General features: G+C 37.0%; 1 protein-coding gene across 7 annotated transcripts in view; it reads left to right on the top strand.

Annotated features, from left to right (window-relative positions):
* HEATR5B (HEAT repeat containing 5B) overlaps window positions 1–21,434 on the top strand; it is a 100,698-nt gene that overhangs the window by 26,393 nt on the left and 52,871 nt on the right. For all 7 annotated transcript variants that reach the window (XR_004257206.1, XM_032239314.1, XM_032239313.1 and 4 more), the window contains exons 14-20: window positions 322–431; window positions 1,410–1,573; window positions 2,902–3,077; window positions 5,905–6,010; window positions 9,241–9,431; window positions 17,308–17,467; window positions 18,416–18,605. Coding sequence is in view for 6 of the 7 variants with exons in the window: in XM_032239314.1 (XP_032095205.1) it covers window positions 322–431; window positions 1,410–1,573; window positions 2,902–3,077; window positions 5,905–6,010; window positions 9,241–9,431; window positions 17,308–17,467; window positions 18,416–18,605 (1,097 nt within the window). In the remaining variant the exon portion in view is untranslated. The remainder of the gene's footprint in view (window positions 1–321; window positions 432–1,409; window positions 1,574–2,901; window positions 3,078–5,904; window positions 6,011–9,240; window positions 9,432–17,307; window positions 17,468–18,415; window positions 18,606–21,434) is intronic.

Genomic DNA, 21,434 nt, shown 5'->3' with positions numbered 1-21,434 from the left:
GTTCATACCCTATTTTATATATTAATAATATACTTCTTAGCCATATTTTGTACTTTCTTCTAGAATCATCTAGGAAACATATAAAACTTTATTTTTGTAATGTAACTTTAAAAATTGCAGCAATGGTGTGGATTGAAATACAGTTATATCTTAAAGTGTTTTTGTTACAGTAAAGATCACAAAATAAGCTAAAATGAAAATGTAGTACTTATCTATGTACTTTGGCAGTACATTGATACATTGCTAAAAAAAAATATTTATAAGTAAATAAGTAAAACTTATTCTGGTGAGCCAATACCAACTATGTTTTTGATATTTTAGCATTCCATCTGTAATTAAAGCCCATGGAGCTCATCTGAAAGCTAGTGCTGCAATGGTCCGTTTAAGACTTTATGATATCTTGGCTTTGTTACCTCCAAAAACTTACGAAGGTAAATAAAAAATTTGTAGTATCTGATAAAAATTCTTCTTTACAGTTCTTCACAGTATTGTAGAGTCTTACCAAGGCTTTCCCACTGACTTACTGTGCAAAGGAAGGCCACCATTTTATTTTTCTTCATGTAGAGTAGCTGACACTTGTTGACTATTTACTGTGTTCTAAGTCTTGTTTTTAGCACTTTGTATGTAGTAGCTCCTTTGACTCTAATGTAATTTATGAGGCCATTAATCCAGTTTTATAGATGAAGACTCTCAGATTGAGCGAGGTAAAGAAATTTAACTTACCCAAGACTTAGAACTAGTTAAGCGGCAGAGCTTGGATTCAAATCTAGCTAGTTTATCTTCAAAATGTGTACTTTTAATATACATTGAAATGCTTCATATAATATAGCCAATAATTCAAGGATCTGGAGGGAGAAATCAAATATTATATAAAATATTAATAGTAAAACCATTGATTTCTTTCCAGTGTAATCATGCTGAAGAATTTTGGTGTGCTCTGATTCATTATTTGCACATTATTGGGCAGTAAATAATAGATAATAATCATATCACATTTAACATATTTAAAATAAAGTATCTTTGTGTATGGTGTATGTGTTTGAGACAGGGTCTTGCTGTGTTGCAGAGGTCTGTCTCAAACCTCTTGAGCTCAAGCAGTCTTCTTGCCTCAGCCTGCTGAGCAGCTGGGACTACAAGCATGCTATGGCATAGGTCTCTCTTTCCTCTATTTGAGTTTTTTGGTTATTTTATATAATTTGGGCTAAAAGACATACTATAATATATGAAAGGATATACCATATTATATATTTAAAAACCAGCATTTAAATGGTTAATATAGATTTTTCAAGAAGAGAACAGGAACTTAATTATTTTATTCCTGTTGAACATGTTGCAGCTCTTTGTGGGAAATAATTATAATTTTCCTAAAAATTATTCTTTTTAATCTGACCCAAAGTTCTGTTTTTTAGGATCTTTTAATGCACTTCTTAGAGAACTGGTAGCAGAATTCACTTTGACTGACAACTCAGCCAACACAACTACTTCCCTCCTCAGATCCCTCTGCCATTATGATGATAGTGTTCTTCTTGGTTCTTGGCTTCAGGAAACTGATCATAAATCAATTGAAGACCAGGTAATGAACCATACAGGGAAATGGAATATCCACTGAGTCTAAAACAATGGTCCTATTACACATTGCAACTTAAAAAGAAAACAGGATATAGAAAGGTTTAATCTCCGTTTAGTGTTCTTAGACACTTAAAGATGGCATCCTGGTGGTAGATAGCGAAAAAAGTTAAACAGGAAGAGTTAGAATTTGGAAAATTGTCTTTATTTAATATTCTTTGTATTTAGATGCCCTGTGGTGGCTGTGGTAAAGATCAGTTTTAACTGCTTTTTAATTATTGGTATTTTGTTTTGTTTCGTTTTTGTTTTGTTTTGTGACAGGTTGGAGAGGAATGAGTTAGTAGGTTGAAGATTTAGAACTTCAGCTGGGCACAGTGACTCATGCCTGTAATCCCATCACTTTGGGAGGCTGACGTGAGTGGATTGCCTGAGGTCAGGAGTCCGAGACCAGCCTGGCCAACATGGTGAAACCTTGTCTCTACTGAAAATACAAAAATTAGCCAGGTGTGGTGGCATGCACTGGTAATCCCAGCTACTCGGGAGGCTGAGGCAGGGGAATCACTGGAACCCGGGAGGCAGGCTGCAGGGAACCGAGATCGTTCCACTGCACTCCAGCCTCAGTGACAGAGCAAGACTCCATCTCAAAAAAAAAAAAAACCATCTTTTGCCCACTGAATGCATTATTTCTTGTGTACTTTTTTAAAAAAAGTGATTAAAGCCCCATTTAAAATAATTGTTTGTGGATTTAAGTTCTCGTTTATATTGTTCACACAATAAGGTGGGTAGTGTATAGATGTTTTTGAATGAATAATGCTTTTCTTAAAATTGTATAAGGTGTTACTGATGGTTTTTATTTTTATTTATTTTTTTTTTTTGAGACGGAGTTTTGCTCTTTTTGCCCAGGCTGGAGTGCAATGGCGCAATCTTGGCTCACCGCAACCTCCGTGTCCTGGGTTCAAGCGATTCTCTTGCCTCAGCCACCCAAGTAGCTGGGATTACAGGCATGTGCCACCATGCCCAGCTAATTTTTTGTATTTTTAGTAGAGATGGGGTTTCCCATGTTGGCCAGGATGGTCTCGATCTCTTGACCTCGTGATCCACCCACCTCGGCCTCCCAAAGTGCTGGGATTACAGGCGTGAGCCACCACGCCCGGCCCTACTGATGGTTTTTTAATGACCAAATTACATTGTTGTCTGTTTTCAAATGTTTAGATTTAATCATTCTTTTTTTATTGCCTTTTCTCCTTTTTCCTCTGCTCTACTTCTCATTCTCAGTGTTTAATAAGTAGATTTCCTAAAGTAGATTTTGAATAATTTTTATTTCACTCTTTTCAGCTCCAGCCAAATAGTGCATCTGGAAGTGGGGCTCTGGAGCATGATCCTTCCTCCATTTATTTACGGATACCTGCTGGAGAAGCAGTACCTGGTCCCCTCCCTCTTGGAGTCTCAGTCATTGATGCTTCTGTGGCTCTTTTTGGTGTAGTGTTTCCTCATGTTTCCTATAAACACCGGTTAGTATTAAGTCAATCCGGTAATTTTTGTTAATTATATTAAACAGTAGATTTTCTCATCCCAGTTAACTCTGCAGTAAAGTGAGTTATAATACTTAAACAGTACTCTTACAGATTTACTAACAGAAGTGACACATACATGATAAAAAAAATGCATGAAAATTCCACATAATTTGAGATTGTAAGATTTGACCCTATGTACTAACATCTGATGTCCATTGTATTGTGGACTGTGTATTGCATAACAGGATTTTCATTATGTATGCTAGAATGACAACTGTTGGCAAAAAATAAATTCATTATAATAGTTCGTTTGATAGAAGGTTTTGACTATATCTTAGTTAAGGACATCAGTTTGCTAAGCCTGTTGACTTTGTTGTTGAAGAAGTAAATGGGTGAAAATTCCACTCCTAATAACATTTGTGAGATGTTCAAGTCTAGAAACTAACGTAATTGGTTCTTTTTGTAATAGAAGCATTTTGGTTTGCTGTATTCTATATCCAGGGACACTATTCCTAGCTTTAGTAGGCAGTTTGTATATTGTGATTTTCCCAAAAGGAAAACAGAAATAAATTAATACAAGACCATCACTGACAACTTAAAAGCTTTACAAAATTAAAATGCCTTAAAAGTATTGTTGAGTCTGGTGTGGTGGCTTACACCTACAATCCCAGCACTTTGGGAGGCTAAGGCAGGAGGATTGCTTGAGCCCAGGAGTTTGAGACCAGCCTGGGCAACATAGTGAGACACTCATCTCTACAAAAATTTCAAAACAAAAAATGCTGTATTTGTATAAAAGATATCTTTAACTATGTAGGTTACTTGATTGTTTTTTAATTTGAGAAGAAAAAAAGTTTAAATATGAAACTTTACCCAAATATCTTTAAGAATGTTTGATTGCCACATAAATGTTAAATGACATCAAAGGTGGAAGAATCTTATAAAGCAAATATTTTAATATTTTGGTTTTAAATATAAGGAAATCTGTATCTAAGAGTTTTTGGTTTACCCAAATTTATACAAATAGCTATGAAAGCTATAACTTAAATCTAGGATTATCTTAATTGTATATGATCAGTTTTATAGAATAAGATGAAGTATAAATAAATAAATTCTGTTAAAAATGTAACATATAATCAATAACATAAATATCCAGCAGTGGAGGGATAAGTGAATAAATAATAGAAAGTCCATATCTGTAGAGACAATGTTTTGATATTAGAAGATGCTCATGATACAATGTTAAATTAAAAAGGTAAAATAAAAAGCAAAAAGTGATTCTTCTTTGGTTTTTAACCAGCAGGCTGTACAGCTTAATACATTTACTGCTGTTCTTAGTGCACTAAAGGTACTTACTTTTAAAAGTTTTTTAAAGTACATCAAAATGTGCACATATACATAGACATCTGAATCTGTATATCTTCATGTGAGTTTTGGAGAATGCTTTGACCTGAGACCTGTGGATTATTATAAATTGAGCTTAAATCCTTACAGCAGCATCAGGGACATTTTAATTTCCAACTTTAGGTCATAATTGTCTTAGTACTAAATCCAACTTCCTTGAATTCCTTTGTTTCACATCATTTCTTTCTAGAAGAATCCTCTCTCTCTCTTTTTATCAAAATCTTCTAAAATGGGCTGGGCATGGTGGCTCACACCTGTAATCCCAGCATTTTGGGAGGCCAAGGCAAAGAGATCACCTGAGGTCAGGAGTTCGAAACCAGCCTGGCCAGCGTGGTGAAATCCCATCTTTACTGAAAATACAGAATAACCTGGGTGTAATGGCGCACACATGTAGTCCCAGCTACTAGGTAGGCTGAGGCAGGAGAATCATTTGAACCCAGGAGGTGGAGGTTACAGGGACCCGAGATCGCCCCATTGCTCTCCAGCCTAGGCAACAAGAGCAAAACTCAGTCTCAAAAAAAAAAAAAAAAAAAAAAAAAGAAAAGGCTGGCGCAGTAGCTCATGCCTCATGCCTGTAATCCATCACTTTGGGAGGCTGAGGTGGGTGGATCACCTGAGGTCGGGAGTTCGAGACCAGCCTGACCAACATGGAGAAACCTCGTCTCTACTAAAAATACAAAATTAGCTGGGTGTGGTGGCGTATGCCTGTAATCCCAGCTACTCAGGAGGCTAAGGCAGGAGAATGACTTGAACCTGGGAGGCAGAGGTTGTGATGAGCTGAGCAATTGCACTCCAGCCTGGGCAGCTAGAGTAGAACTCCATCTCAAAAAAAAAGAGAGAAAAAAATCACCTAAAATGGCCATAGAATTTTTTTTTTATAAATAAACCGATTCTTTTTGTGTGTATTAAATAATACAAAAAAACAATTCCTTTCTGGTTTTTAAATTTAAAAAATTAAGCAAAGCTAAATCGTTTTTGAACTTTCCCAAAAGCATCTGAGACTAGGACATAAGGTACTATTCTAAGAGTATTTTTAGGAAAGGGAAAAGAATTATACTACATTTAAAATTTTCTGACTTAAAAATCTTCCACAGTGATACAGTTAATGATTGTTATCTGTACAAGGAACCTTGAGCATCTACTAGATGCCAGGCACTTTGTTGGATACTGCTGTTAATGTTGAAGACCACTGCAATTATGACCTTATTTTATTAATTGAAACTTAATATCTAGTCTCTTGTTTTATTTAATAACCACGTGTCCATATAATCATTTGGGAGAAGGAGATCCAGTTTGGACTGGCTTTAGGAATGAAATAGAAAAGAGGTAGCATGGGGAATTACTTGCTAAACAATTAACTTATCTGTTTTTGAGCCATATTGGAATAAAATGTGTCACTGATGTGATTTTTTCCCTATTATAGATTACAAATGTTGGATCACTTTGCTGAATGTGTTAAACAAGCTAAAGGTGTCCGCCAGCAGGCTGTGCAGCTTAACATATTTACTGCTGTTCTTAGCGCGCTAAAGGTATTTATTTTTAAAACACACTATTCTTAAAAAAGATTTTAATTAATGCATTTAATAAACCAGACATAGCAAGATTATTATAATGTGTATATGTTTATCACTTGGTAACTGTGCCTTTATATTAGCTTAATGAAATTACTTGAAACTTTATATTAGGCTCAGTGTAGTTAAATAAGTGTTTTCTATTTTAGTGTTGTTAAAGTTTATGTTTCAATTTGAACTTCAGATTTTACAAGTGCCAATAAATTCTTTCAGAATTTTCAAAGATGTTTGATGAATGAAATCTGATATTCTACTGCAGGTTGACGAAATAGAGCTGAAGCTTGATTTGTGGTTTAGTCCATAAATCCTATGTGGCAGTGTTATATAGTTGAAAGAATGTTGCATTTAGAGATTGTGTTCTGGTTAAGCTGTTGTGGGTTTGTGTCCAGAGTTTTTTTTTTTTTTTTTTTTTTGAGACGGAGTTTCGCTCTTGTTACCCAGGCTGGAGTGCAATGGCGCGATCTCGGCTCACCGCAACCTCCACCTCCTGGGTTCAGGCAATTCTCCTGCCTCAACCTCCTGAGTAGCTGGGATTACAGGCACGCGCCACCATGCCCAGCTAATGTTTTGTATTTTTAGTAGAGACGGGGTTTCACCATGTTGACCAGGATGGTCTCGATCTCTTGACCTCGTGATCCACCCGCCTTGGCCTCCCAAAGTGCTGGGATTACAGGCTTGAGCCACCGCGCCCAGCCAACCCTTTGTTGAATTGTAGTTTCTACAGGTATGAAGTAGAATACAGTAGTCCCTTCCTTATCCGCAGTTTTGCTTTCTGCAGTTTCAGTCACCTGTGGTCAACTATGGCTTGAAAATGTTAAATGGAAAATTCCAGAAATAATTTATAAGTTTTCAATTGTGTACCATTCTGAGTAGCATGATAAAATTTGTACTGTCCTGCTCCATCTTACCCTGTCCTGCCTAGGATGAGAAACATCCCTTTGTCCAGTGATTCCGTGCTGTCTACCCTACCTGTCTATTACAGTCACTTAGTAACCATTTCTCAGTTATCAAATAGGCTGCTGTGATGTGGCAGCAGGTATATTCAGGTAACCCTTACTTTACTTACTTGACTTCATACTGACCCCAAAGTACAGAAGTAGTGATTCTGGAAATTTGGATATGCCAAAGGGCAGCTGTGAAGTGCTTCCTGTAAGTGAATAAGAAAAAGTTCTCAACTTAAGAAGGAAAGAAAAAAATATATGCCGAAGTTACTGAGATCTACAGGAAGAACAAACCTCTCTGAAATTGTGAAGGAAAGAGGAATTTGTATTAGTTTTGCTGTCCCTTTACAAATTACAAAAATGATGGCCACAGCGTGTGATAAGTACTTAGTTAAAATGGAAAAGGCATTAAGTTTGTGAGTGGAAGACATGAATAGAAATGAGTTCTTGTTGACAGCAGTCAGGCTCCTAATCTCGTGGTTTCAGGCATCCAAGTTGGGCATTGGAATGTGTCCCCTGTGGAAAAGAGGGAATCACTGTTACAAATATTTTGCCTATCTCATAGAGCTCGTGCATCATACTAGGCACTCTATCATAATGTATTTTAATACTTTTTATATTATTTAGTGCTAAGCTTACTGTATTGTTTTAAAATGGTAGCAAATATGTGTTTGCATGAGCGTGTCTTAAGTTATACTTAAGACATTGATTATACAAATATAGATTTAGGCCATTTATATAACCATTAGTATATACCCTGTGAAGAGACCATCAACTAATTTGGACCTGTGAGTTTTTTTAAAAAGGAATGGGGTGATCATAGTTTCCCTCAGTGATTGGGAGAATAGTGAACCAACTGTAATAATACTGTACAGATTACACTTTTCTTCATAGATTTACTAATGCCTCTGTTGTACTTAACATTTTTCCCGTGCAATATGACTTGGATTTCTAGTCTCAAATAAGTAAATTAAGTTCCAGGACAGTATGTACAGCTAGAACAAAGATAGTGACATTTAATATGATGAACAAACTACTTCGGCATTCGGTTACTGATTATTTTTACCTCATTTTGTTTTTAGATGTATGTTGGTTATATTCTTTTTTTTTTTGAGATGGAGTTTCGCTCTTGTTACCCAGACTGGAGTGCAATGGCGTGATCTCGGCTCACCGCAACCTCCGCCTCCTGGGTTCAGGCAATTCTCCTGCCTCAGCCTCCCCAGCAGCTGGGATTACAGGCACGCGCCACCATGCCCAGCTAATTTTTTGTATTTTTAGTAGAGACGGGGTTTCACCATGTTGACCAGGATGGTCTCGATCTCTTCACCTCGTGATCCACCCGCCTTGGCCTCCCAAAGTGCTGGGATTACAGGCTTAAGCCACCTCGCCCGGCGGTTATATTCTTTAAGTCTTGTCTTCTGTGAAATTTTTATGTAAACTATTCAAAGTTTCATACTCATCAAGTTTCATGCTCATTCCTCTTTCCAAATATTTGCCATTGATTCTGAAATCACTTTTTGTTAAAGATTTCTTAAAAGATAGAACCAATCCGTTTAATGGTTTGTGCTCTGTTTCATAACAGGTGAAAAAGGAGATTGTTTCCTTAGAGTGATAAATTTCAATCAGTTAAATAATGGCTGATTTAATAATACAGTGTCCTTTATATGTGTAAGCAACTTTTAAGTACTAATCTTTGAATAGAGACACTTCCTGCAATTAGGGAGTGTTTTAGGGCCAGACTATGACTATATTGTAGATCGTGTTCTGAAATCATATTTAGGAATTACTGTGAACTTAGCAGTTACAGATTCTAGGCATTAGTATATACATGTGAAAAGTGGCTGAAGAAAATAACGTATAAAGATGTATGTATATTTTAGAAAGATTGCAGCATATATTTTTCTTTTATTTAATATGAATTGTGAGGCCAGGTGTGCCTGTAACCCCAGCACATTAGGAGGCTGAGGTAGGTGGACTGCTTTGAGTTCAGGAGTTTGAGACCAGCCTGGGCAACATAGTAAGACCCTGGCTCTACAAAATTTTTTTAAAAATTAGCCCAGCATGGTGGCACGTGCCTGTAATCCCAGCTACTCAAGAGGCTGAGGTGGGAGGATTGCTTGAGCCCAGGAGGTCAAGGCTGTAGTGAGCAGTGATTGTGCCACTGCACTTCAGCCTGGGCAAGGGAGCAAGACCTTGAGTTAAAAAAGCAAAAAAATCATGTTGCTGTCTTTTTTTTTGTTAATGTAGGGCTTAGCTGAAAACAAAAGTACTTTGGGACCTGAGGAAGTTCGTAAATCTGCTCTGACACTGGTTATGGGTGCTCTTGACAACCCAAACCCCATCTTACGTTGTGCAGCTGGGGAGGCTCTTGGAAGAATGGCTCAGGTGGTTGGAGAAGCAACTTTTATTGCTAGAATGGCCCAATATAGCTTTGACAAGTAAGTGCGTTTCTTTACTAACAAGTAAGTTTCATATGTAGGCAAAGATGTCTTTTAAATAATAATTAACTGGAGTATATATTTTCCACATGGTATGATAATAAAAATGTGATAATATTTTCTGGGGTTTTTTGTAATGATCTCAATTTTTAATTTAGCAGTTAATTCAACTGTAGAATCTGGGACAGTTGTAATATGTTAGATACTTTCTGCGTGGAGAGAGCTTCTAATCCAGCTCTTGAATGTTGCTTAATGGAATCAAGAAAAATGTTGACTTCTCTTTGTTATGTTTATTTACTGAAGAGGTACTCTGAAGTCGTTTTCTTTCCTCCTTGCCTTTCCTTGTCATTCTTTATCCTTTCTGTTAAGTATCCATTTTTTGGAATAAGCCATTCTTTTTCTAACTGCTCCAAGTTTATCACCTCTTAAAGTATGACTGAAACAGAATAAAGTTAGTATCAGGTTTTAAGGTTTTTCTTATATGTTAATTATAAAGAGTGATCTCAGAGACCCAAATAAGTAACATTAAGATGATGAGTTGCAGTTATTAGTGACTGTCCGGTTGTTAATTAAGTACATAAGTAGAGAAATTAAACATCAAGAGTTGTCAAGAACTGATACTTACGTTATGTAAATTATATCATTCTTAGCTATCATATATATTGAGTATTAAATATACCAAACTATGTCATGATCATTAACAAAAGAGGAGGAGTACGAAGTAGTGGTTGTAAAGTAGTAGATCTGAAGAAAATGTATTTTCTTCAGGTATATCTGTGAATACCTTTCCTTGTCTTGATATGTGAATGGCTGTTTGTTTGGTTGTTGGATAATGCCCTAATATATGGTTTGAATAACTAAGGATAATAGGAGCAGGCAGAAGACAGTTAAAATATAACCGGACACTTCATCTTCTGCAGAATGATTGCTGCTATTTTCTAACAATAGATTAGTTTTCCTCTTTCCAGATATTTGCCATTGATTATGAAATCGCTTTTTGTTAAAGATTTCTTAAAAGAAACAATCTCAGTTATCCATTTAATGGTTTGTGCTCTGTTTTAACAGGTGAAATAGGAGTATGTTTCTTTAGAAAGCTCTTGAATGGTATTTATTTGTCCTTGGCTGGGTGCATTGCCTCCTCCTTGTAATCCCAGCACTTTGGGAGGCTGAGGTGGGTCGATCACTTAGGCCCAAGAATTTAGGACCAGCCTAGGCAACATGGTGAAACTCTATCTCTACAAAACAAAAATGAGCTGGGCGTGGTGGCACGTAGCTGTAGTCCCAGCTTCTTGGGAAGCTGAGATGGGAGGATTGCTTGAGCCTGAGAGGTGGAGGTTGCAGTGAGCCAAGATCATGCCATTACTCTCCAGCCTAAGAAACAGATTATGAATTTATCTCAAAAAAAAAAAAAAAAAAAAAAAAAAATTATGTATCCTCAATATCTGTAAGATACTATATTTATTTTGTACTTTGATGAAACACAAGAACATTTCATTTATTTATACCTGTCCAATTAATGGTTTACAAGTATTATCAGTGCTTAGCTTCATTATCTTTTTCCAATCCTTAATTATGATCTGAAATAATTATTATGAAGATTTTATTACCCATTTTTTCACATTTTATTTTAAGTTGGGATTTTCCTTAAATTCCATATGAAATGTAATAATATTTGGCAGCATTTTCATTCTTTTATACTGCTATGTAAAGTAATGGTACATTTTTTAAAGCTATGTTGTCTTAGATTTGGCAGAATCTGCCTGTATTTTGGAAAAACTTCAGTCTTTCACACCTTCATTATATTAGACTGTTTTCATCAACATCATCTCCTTTTTTTTTTTTTTTTTTTTTTTTTTTTTGAGACAGAGTCTCCTTCTGTCGCCAGGCTGGAGTACGGTGGCACGAACTCGGCTCACTGCAACCTTCGCCTCCAGGATTCAAGCAATTCTGCCTCAGCCTCCCAAGTAGCAGGGACTACAGGCATACACCACCATGTCTGGCTAATTTTTGTATTTTTTTTTTTTTTAGTAGAGATGGGGTTTAACCATGTTGTTCAGGCTGGTCTCAAACTCTTAACCTCAAGTGATCTACCCATCTCGGCCTCCCAAAATGCTGGGATTACAGGCATGAGCCACCACATCCAGCCCTCAACATCATCTCTTGCTGATATAATATCTGACTGTGAAACACTTAAATCACCTTTACCTATAGGCCTGTCATCTATATTTGCACATTGAAATTTTATGCTAACTTAGCCTTAAGAGAGAAGTTCACAGAACTTAAGACAGGAATCATTCTATAAACCGTTCTAGGTTAATAGGGAGTACCTTCAATTGCTTAAGACCAGTTCGGATAAAAATAAAAATCTTTGATAGTTGAATTCGTTTCCATTCAATTGGAAGTCGTTTTGAGACCTCTGAAAAATGTGTATTCTTATATCTCAGATTATTTATTGTGAATAGATGATTATCACTGTGAAAATTGATTCGCTTTTTAGTTCACTAAACTTACTTTTTGAGAAATGGTAACACAAAGGTAACTTTCTCATCTGTATAATGTTTTAACATTCATAGATTGCATTTATTCTTAACTTCTTTATTCCTCAAAACAGCTATTCTTTAGGAATAATAATAATTTCACTTAGAGAAGTGGAGGCTTAGAGAGGTAAAGATTACTTATCCAAGGACATAATATGTTAGAAAGCCCTCAGAATGATATTGCCTCATTAATGGGAGCAATATCCCTGATGCATCCTAAAAAAGCTTAAAAGCAAGCCTTGAAAAAATTAAACTGATTCTTAGTAGTAGCTTGACTGTATCCAGAATAAAACTCAGTAATATTTAAAGGAAGACAATAAATGGAGCAACTCAACATCATAAAATTCACAATATCCTGTATCCAATCAAAAATTACTAGACACATAAAGAAGCAGAAAGATAAGATCTCTTACTTCAGAAAACATCAATCAATAGAAACAGGCCCAGAAATGAAAAAGATGAAATTAGCAAATAAGAATGTTAAAAGAGCTATTATAAATATGCTTTACATTTTCAAGGAAGTACAGGAAAACCTGAGCATGATATGAGAAAAGGGATTTATAAAAACAGCCCAAAGGAAACTTCTAGAAATGTAAAGTATATGTATGAAATGAAAAGATACACTGGATGGTATTTATGGAAGATTAGACAATGAAGTAGGAAAAACAGTTCAGTCACCTGTATTTGCATATTGACATCATATACCAGCTTAGAATTAAGACCGGAATTCACAGAAACTGAGAAAAGCATTCCAGTGATGTTGAAGACATAGAAACTCTCAAAAATGAGGCACAGAGAGAAAAAAACTGGAATTAAAAATGAACAGAGTCTCAGTGACTTCTCAGACCAGTGTCAAGCTGTGTAACATACATGTAGTTGAAATCTCAGCAAGTGAACTCTCATACATTGCTAGTAGAAATGCAAAATGATACAGACACTTTGGAAGATAGTTTGATGCTTTCTTATAAATGTAAATATACGCTTCTTTTTTGACCTAGGATTTCCGCTTGTAGGTATTTACCTAAGAGAAATGAAAATGTATGTTCAACAAACACTTATACTCAAACTTTTATAGTAGTTTTACTTATGAGAGCCAAAAACTGGAAAGTATCCACAACTCTCGTTGATTGAATGGATAAATAGTGATGTATTCATAAATGGAATATTGCTCAGCTATATAAAAAGAACAAACTACTTACACAATAAATTGGATGAATTTCAAAAGCATTCTGTGTGAAAGAATCCAGACACCAAAGACTATGTACTGTCTGATTTTATTTGTATGAAACTATATAAAACGTAAAACTATAGTGATAGAAGACAGATCAATGATTGGCAGGATGTTGGGGGTAGAAGTATGACAACAAAGGGATATAAGGGAACTTTTTGTGGTGATGAAAATGTTCTGTATCTTGTGTTGTCTATATGGCAACCACTAGCCACATATGATTATTGAGCAGTTGAAATGCATCTTGCCCAAATTGATACACACTATGAGTGTGTAATACATATTGGAGTTTGAAGACTTAGTTCAAAAAAAGAATGTAAAATATCTGAGTAATTTGGTATATTGATTGCATCTTGATATTTTAATATTTTGAATATGTTGAGTCAAATAAAATTTATTGAAATTGATTTCAAGGTAGGCAGATCTTGAGACCAAAGGAGTTTGAGACCAGCCTGGACACTAAAGCAAGTCTTTATTTCTATTAGAAAAAAGAAACAAAAACTTATTTCACCTGTTTCCTTTTTCTCTTCTGGAGTGTGGCAGCTAGAATATTTTAAATTACATATGTGGCTTCTATTAGGGACTTCAAAAAAGTTCTCGGAAAAATGGAATGAAAAGATACAAATAAAAAATGTAAACTTCTTTCTCAACATAAGCTCCATCAGGTTCAAGACACTTAAGTGATGAGGCCAGCCATTTAGTTCATCCCTAAAGAACTGAGAATCCTGGGAATTTAATCATGTTAATACAGTCTTTTTTACATTATTAACTAAAGAAAAATGAGTACCCTTTAAATGTTTTTTTCTAACATTAGGAAACAAAAAGTTGTAAGAAGCCACATGAGGACCATAAGGTGTTTGTCTAATGACTTCCCATTGAAACTCTTGCAGAATTGCCCTTGTTTGATAAGAGGAATGAGTAGGAACATCGTCATGGTGGAGAACTCTCTAGTAAAGCTTTCTCTCGTATTTTTCCGTTAGAGCTTTGGCTAACTTTCTCAGAATACTCTTATAATGAGCAGATGCTATTGTCCTTTGGCCCTCCAGAAAGTCAACAAGCAAAATATGTTAAGCATTCCAAAAAACTGTTGCCGTAACCTTTGCTCTTAACTACTCCACTTTTGCTTTGACTGAACCACTTTTACCTCTTGGTATCTATTGATTTGATTGTGCTTTGTGTCAGATTCATACTGGTAAAGCCATGTTCCATCTCCTATTATAGTTCTTAAAAGAAATGCTTCAGGATCTTGATCCCACTTGTTTAAAATTACCATTGGAAGCTCTGCCTTGTCTACAGCTGATTGGGGTAGAATAGTTTTGGCATACATCAAGTGGAAGGTTTGTTCAATCGGAATTATGTAAGCTGAACCATGTTGGCTATGTGTTGTTGGCTATTATTTCTGCTGTTAATCATCAGTACTCTTCAGTTAGGGCACAGATAAGATACATTATTTTCTCTTGAATGGATAGGTATGGTCTTCAGCTGTAGGCTTCATCTTCAACATGGTCTCATCCCTTTTTTTGGTGTTTTTTTTTTCTTTTTGAGATGGAGTCTCGCTCTGTTGGAGTGCAGTGGCACGATCATGGCTCAGTACAACCTCCGCTTCCTGGGTTAAAGTGATTCTCCTGCCTCAGGCTCTGGAGTAGTTGGGATTACAGGCATGTGCCACCACACCCAGCTGATTTTTATATCTTTAATAGAGACATGGTTTCACCATGTTGGCCAGGCTGGTCATAAACTCCTGACCTCAAGTGATCCACCCACCTTGGCCTCCCAAAGTGCTGGGATTATAGGCGTAAGCCACTGTGCCCAGCCTGCCTCATCCCTTCTTAAAACAAGCTATCCATTTGTAAACTGCTGGTATCTTTGAGGGCATTGTCCCCACAAAACTGTTGTAAAGCATCAGTGATTTCACCATTCTTCCTCCCAAGGTTCACCATAAATTTGTTGTTTGTTCTTTCTTCAGCTTTAGCAGAATTTGTGTTGCTCTGTTAAGGATGCATTTCAAACTGATGTTTTATCCTTCTTAGTGCCTAAAACTACATCCTGTTTAGATATGTTATAGCAAGTTAGTATGCCCCAAAATGTTGAAATCCATGGGTAGTTTTTGCATAATGTGTAGTTCCCATGAGCTTTTTGAAGGCCCCTCATACTCATCTTGGACATCTCTTTTCTAATGATTATGTGGTGGTTACATACTGTATACTTATCAAAACTTATTAAATTGTATATTTTATTTATTTTTATTTTTTTCCTTGCTCTCTAGACTGCTCAGCAGGATAAATTGTATATTTTAACATACATTTGTACACCTAAAATTGGTGAATATTGTATATGAATCTCAAGAAAGCTTATTTTTAAGTAATATATAACATCTCCTTTTATGTATTTGAATTCATTTAAAGTATATTTCACAAACAAAAAAGATTGGCCTATTTTAAAGAAGTTCAAATCATAATTATAGGGTATTTCACTGTGCCCGGCAATTATAGGATATTTCTTTTTTTTTTTTTTTTTTTTTTTTTTTTTGAGACGGAGTTTCACTCTTGTTACCCAGGCTGGAGTGCAATGGCGCGATCTCGGCTCACCGCAACCTCTGCCTCCTGGGTTCAGGCAATTCTCCTGCCTCAGCCTCCCGAGTACTGGGATTATAGACACGCGCCACCATGCCCAGCTAATTTTTTGTAGTTTTAGTAGAGACGGGGTTTCACCGTGTTGACCGGGATGGTCTCAATCTCTTGACCTCGTGATCCACCCGCCTCGGCCTCCCAAAGTGCTGGGATTACAGGCTTGAGCCGCTGCGCCCAGTGGATATTTCTTAAGTGTAAAATATTTTATGTAATACTGTAAATACAAATACCTTTTTACTATTTTTAAAACCAAGCATAAAAGTTATTTTATTTTTTAAAAATATAAAAATATTTCAAATAACTCGACTTTTCAAGGAATAATTAATATTAAAAATGAGTTGTCGACCAGGTGCGGTAGCTCATGTCTTTAATCCCAGCACTTTGGGAGGCCAAGGTGGGTGGATCATAAGGTCGGGAATTTGAGACCAGCCTGACCAAGATGGTGAAACCCTGTCTCTACTAAAAACAGAAAAATTGCCGGGCGCGGTGGTTCACACCTATGTAATCCCAGCACTTTGGAAGGCCAAGGCGGGTGGATCACAAGGTCAAGAGATCGAGACCATCCTGGTCAACATGGTGAATCCCCATCTCTACTAAAAATACAAAAAATTAGCTGAGCATGGTGGCGTGTGCCTGTAATCCCAGCTACTCAGGAGGCTGAGGCAGGAGAATTGCCTGAACCCAGGAGTCGGAGGTTGCGGTGAGCTGAGATCACACCATTGCACTCCAGCCTGGGTAACAAGAGCGAAACTCCGCCTCAAAAAAAAATACAGAAAAATTAGCCAGGCATGATGGCATGTGCCTGTAATCCCAGCTACTCAGGAGGCTGAGGCAAGAGAATTCCTTGAACCTGGGAGGCAGAGGTTGCAGTGAGCTGTGATCATGCCACTGCACTCCAACCTGGGTGACAGAGTGAGACTCCATCTCAGAAAAAAAAAAGAAAAAAATGAGTTGTCAAATTTTCTCTAAAATTAAAATAGACTTTATTCTGTCAAATGTATGACTTTAACCAATTATTATTATTATTATTATTGTTGTTGAGATAGGGCCTGACTGTGTCACCCAGGCTAGAGTGTAGTGGCATGATCACAGCTCACTGCAGCCTTGACCTCTCAGGCTCAAGCATTCCTCTCACTTCAGCCTCCCTACTTGCTGGGCCTACTGGCATGCACTGCCATGCCCCACTAAGTTTTGTATGTTTTTAGAAAGGGGAGTTAGCCATACTGGTCTTGAACTTCTTGGCTCAAGTGATCTACCAGTTTCAACCTCCCAAAGTGCTGGGATTACAGGCATGAGCCACCATACCCAGCCTCAGTTATATTAAATTGAAGTTCTAACTCCTGTTAGAGTGTAGAGAAAAAAGTAATTGATTGTAATCTTTTCTTATTTCCCACATAGATCCTGGTTTTGTGTGACTTAAAGGTTGTTGTTGTTATAAGGAAATAGCAAAATCAGTTCTTGAAGCATATTCTTTTTTTCAGGTTGAAATCAGCTCGAGATGTTGTATCTAGGACTGGTCATTCATTGGCTCTTGGTTGTTTGCATCGTTATGTTGGTGGAATAGGCTCGGGACAACATCTGAAGACCAGTGTCAGCATTTTATTAGCTCTAGCACAAGATGGGACATCCCCTGAAGTCCAGGTATAATGTTATTGATTTTTTTTATTGTGAAAATGTAGAATAATCTTTTTAGGAAAATTGTTTGCTCTATAAAATAAAAATAACTCTGGTAAGTTGTTAGGACAAATGTATTAGGGTCTGTTTTTGTAATAGTACATAGCCAGATTTTGTTTATCAGCCTAGTCTTTTTTTTTTTTTTTTTTTTTTTTGGGAGACGGAGTTTCGCTCTTGTTACCCAGGCTGGAGTGCAATGGCGCGATCTCGGCTCACCGCAACCTCCGCCTCCTGGGTTCAAGCAATTCTCCTGCCTCAGCCTCCTGAGTAGCTGGGACTACAGGCACGCGCCACCATGCCCAGCTAATTTTTTGTATTTTTAGTAGAGATGGGGTTTCACCATGTTGACCAGGATGGTCTCGATCTCTTGACCTTGTGATCCACCCGCCTCGGCCTCCCAAAGTGCTGGGATTACAGGCTTGAGCCACCGCGCCCGGCCCAGCCTAGTCTTAAAGTCTGTCTTATTCTGGGAATTTCACTCATTCCTGTACATTCCTTCAAACATATTTTTGTATTATTATTTATTATTCTGTGTATTTGTTTCCTCTTATTTTTGTCATTTTCTTAGATTTGTTAGATTGATCAAGGTTTTTTTTTTTTTTTTTTTTAATAAACTTCCTTCTCTCTCTTCCTATAATACCCCAGCCTAGGTCCTGTGTCATTGGCTGAATCTTCATGTGGACCCTTTGAATATTTTGTTTTTGTTGTTTCTTTTTAGACACTATTATACATAAGTAAATATAACTACAGTGAAGAGGAAGAGTGTGTGTGAAAATATCCTACAATCTTGATTTGCTACTTCACATTGATATACCTAAAAATATTAGGAGTATACCTATGTAACAATTCAGTATCCTCAATTCAGTATACTCAAATTCTTCCTCACAACTAAAATGAAATTATATTTTATTCTAGACGTGGTCTCTTCATTCACTTGCTTTGATAGTGGATTCTAGTGGTCCGATGTATCGTGGCTATGTGGAACCAACATTATCTCTAGTTCTTACCTTGCTGTTGACAGTTCCACCTTCACATACAGAAGTTCATCAGTGTTTGGGTCGATGCTTGGGTGCTATAATAACTACTGTTGGTCCTGAACTACAAGGTAAGTAAATCATCTGAAATTAAGGAACCTAGACAGATAACCACTCTCTTTAAATTTCCTGAATATCACCATCACATTGCTTGAAGAAATTTTGTAATAACAAGGACTATGTGCTGAATGAATACTTGAATTTACTGAAAGCCTGGCACTCAGCTTTTTACGTGTGGCATTTTATTTAATGCCTACAACAAATTTATGACATGACAATGTTTTTTAAAGTTTTGAGCAGAGAAAACATTTTAAATGAAATTTTACTTGGATTCCCATGAAAACAAAGTTAACAATGGAGTTCCTTTAGCCTAGAGTGCTAACCACTTGTCTTCATGGACTTTTGCTTCATTTTTTTTTGAACTCTTAAGGATTAGAAACATAGTTTGAAAAACCACTGTCATAGGTAAATTTTATCTAAATTTTGTTTTCTTTTTTATAGAAGAAAAAGATATTAGCTAATTTTTTATGAGGAAGTAAACTGTGAGAAGATAAGTAATTTGCCTAGAGTTAGTCAACTTATGAGTGGTACATTTATGATCCTAAAGCCTGTGTTTGTACCACTTAATTCCACTGAACTAATTCTACTAATGGTTAAATTAAACTCCCAGGTCGGCAAACTATTGTAAAGATATCCTGAATATATAAACCACTTTCAGAGTTTTCCTTTTTCTATTTTTGTCATTTATTATATATGTTTTCAGAGGGTTGAGCTTTTAACAAACATTAATTCTGATAACAACCCAGAGATTGATATAATCTCCATTTTGCAGGTGAAATATTGAAGCTGAGAGAGGTTAAGAACTTTTACAAGGTTTTGGAAACTAGTGAGTGTTTGGAGTAAGAAGTGAAGCCCAGATCAATTTCCATTGTCCACATTCTTTTTTTGTTGTTGTTTGTTTGAGTCTGTTGCCCAGGCTGGAGTGCAGTGGCTCAGTCTTGGCTCACTGCAACCTTCACCTCCTGGGTTCAAGTGATTCTCCTGCCTCAGCCTCCTGAGTAGCTGGGATTATAGGTGCATGCCACCACACCTGGGTAATTTTTTGTATTTTTAGTAGAGGCAGGGTTTCACCTTGTTGGCCAGGCTGGTCTCGAACTCCTGACCTTGTGATCTGCCTATCTCAGCCTCCTAAAGTGCTGTGATTACAGGCATGAGCCATCACACCTGGCTTTTTTTAAGAGATGGAGTCTTGCTGTGTTGCCCAGGCTGTTCTCAAACTCCTGGCCTCAAGCAATCCTCCCAGTCCCATCTCTGCCTCCCAGAGCGCTGGGGTATAAGCGCAAGCTTCCACACCCAGCCTGTTGCCTGCATTCTTAATCCCTATGCTATGTTGCTTCCATTTTGACAGATATTTTTAAAAGAGAGAAAAAAAAAAAAAGGACTTAAAAAAATGCTGGAAATTGAAAAATATGTGATTTTTTTTTTTTCAGGGAAACAGTCTTGCCCTGTCGCCCAGGCTGGAGTGCAGTGGTGTGATCTTGGCTCACTACAGCCTCCGCCTCCTGGGTTTAAGCAATTCTTCTACCTCAGCTAACTTTTGTATTTTTAATAGAGATGGAGTTTACCATGTTGGCCGGGCTGGTCTCAAACTCCTGACCTCAGTCAGTTCATCTACCTCAGCCTCTCCAGATGCTGGTATTACAGGGAAAAATAGGTGATTTAAACAAGACTCTTTTTTAGACCCATTGTCCTCCTTGGGAAAGTGAGAATGGTTCTTCCTGTGAATGTCACAGGGATGTGAAGAGGATAAATATGTGCCTTTGATTAAGCATAGGCGTTCATCAAGTATTTTCTAAAGTGATAATGATAAAGCAATGCATATAAAACTAGAATGTAGCTCTAATGTGATTTTTATGATTTCCTTGTTTACCTATAAAGATATGCATATAAAATTACATTATTAAAAAAATTTAAGTCACTTAAATTGTTATATAGACAGTATATAATACTGTTGTATAGTTCAATATAATACAGATTGAAAAATTCATCTTTCCTAATTCTCTGAAAATTAACATTAATCTTTTTTTTTTTTTTTTTTTGGGACGGAGTTTCGCTCTTGTTACCCAGGCTGGAGTGCAATGGCGCCATCTCGGCTCACCGCAACCTCCGCCTCCTGGGTTCAGGCAATTCTCCTGTCTCAGCCTCCTGAGTAGCTGGGATTACAGGCACGCGCTACCATGCCCAGCTAATTTTTTGTATTTTTAGTAGAGACGGGGTTTCACCGTGTTGACCAGGATGGTCTCGATCTCTTGACCTCGTGATCCACCCGCCTCGGCCTCCCAAAGTGCTGGGATTACAGGCTTGAGCCACCGCGCCCGGCCCAAATTAACATTAATCTTATTAGGAAAACAGGATTTGAAGTTATTATACAGTGGAAGTATGATAATATTAGTTGAACAGAGAACCAAAGAATGAGAGATCATCTGGCTCTTTTAAATAAAACAGTAGTGGTTTTAAAAGACAGTATAGTTTATTGGGGAATAAATATAAATCTAGCTAAATCCGGGAGAGATGCATTATTATCCAAATGTAGTCATTTTTTAAATCATTTCTGTGGATGTTGCAGACTTTTTGTTTTCAAAACAATCTGAATGGTGGGGCACAGTGGCTCACACCTATAATCTCAGCACTTTGGGAGGCCGAGGCAGGTGGATCTCTTGAGGTCAGGAGTTTGAGACAAGCCTGGCCAACATGATAAAACCCCGGTCTCTATTAAAAATACCAAAATTAACCAGGCGCGTGGTGGCAGGTGCCCGTAATCCTAGCTACACGGGAGGCTGAGGCACAAGAATCGCTTGAACCTAAGAGGTAGAGGTTCCAGTGAGCCAAGATTGTGCCAC

The sequence above is a fragment of the Sapajus apella genome, unplaced genomic scaffold (assembly GCF_009761245.1).
Source record: "Sapajus apella isolate SASKATOON/1434 unplaced genomic scaffold, GSC_monkey_1.0 scaffold44, whole genome shotgun sequence".
Lineage (NCBI taxonomy): Eukaryota > Metazoa > Chordata > Mammalia > Primates > Cebidae > Sapajus > Sapajus apella.
The sequence above is the reverse complement of the archived record's forward strand: the minus strand, read 5'-3'. Positions and strand labels throughout refer to the sequence as shown.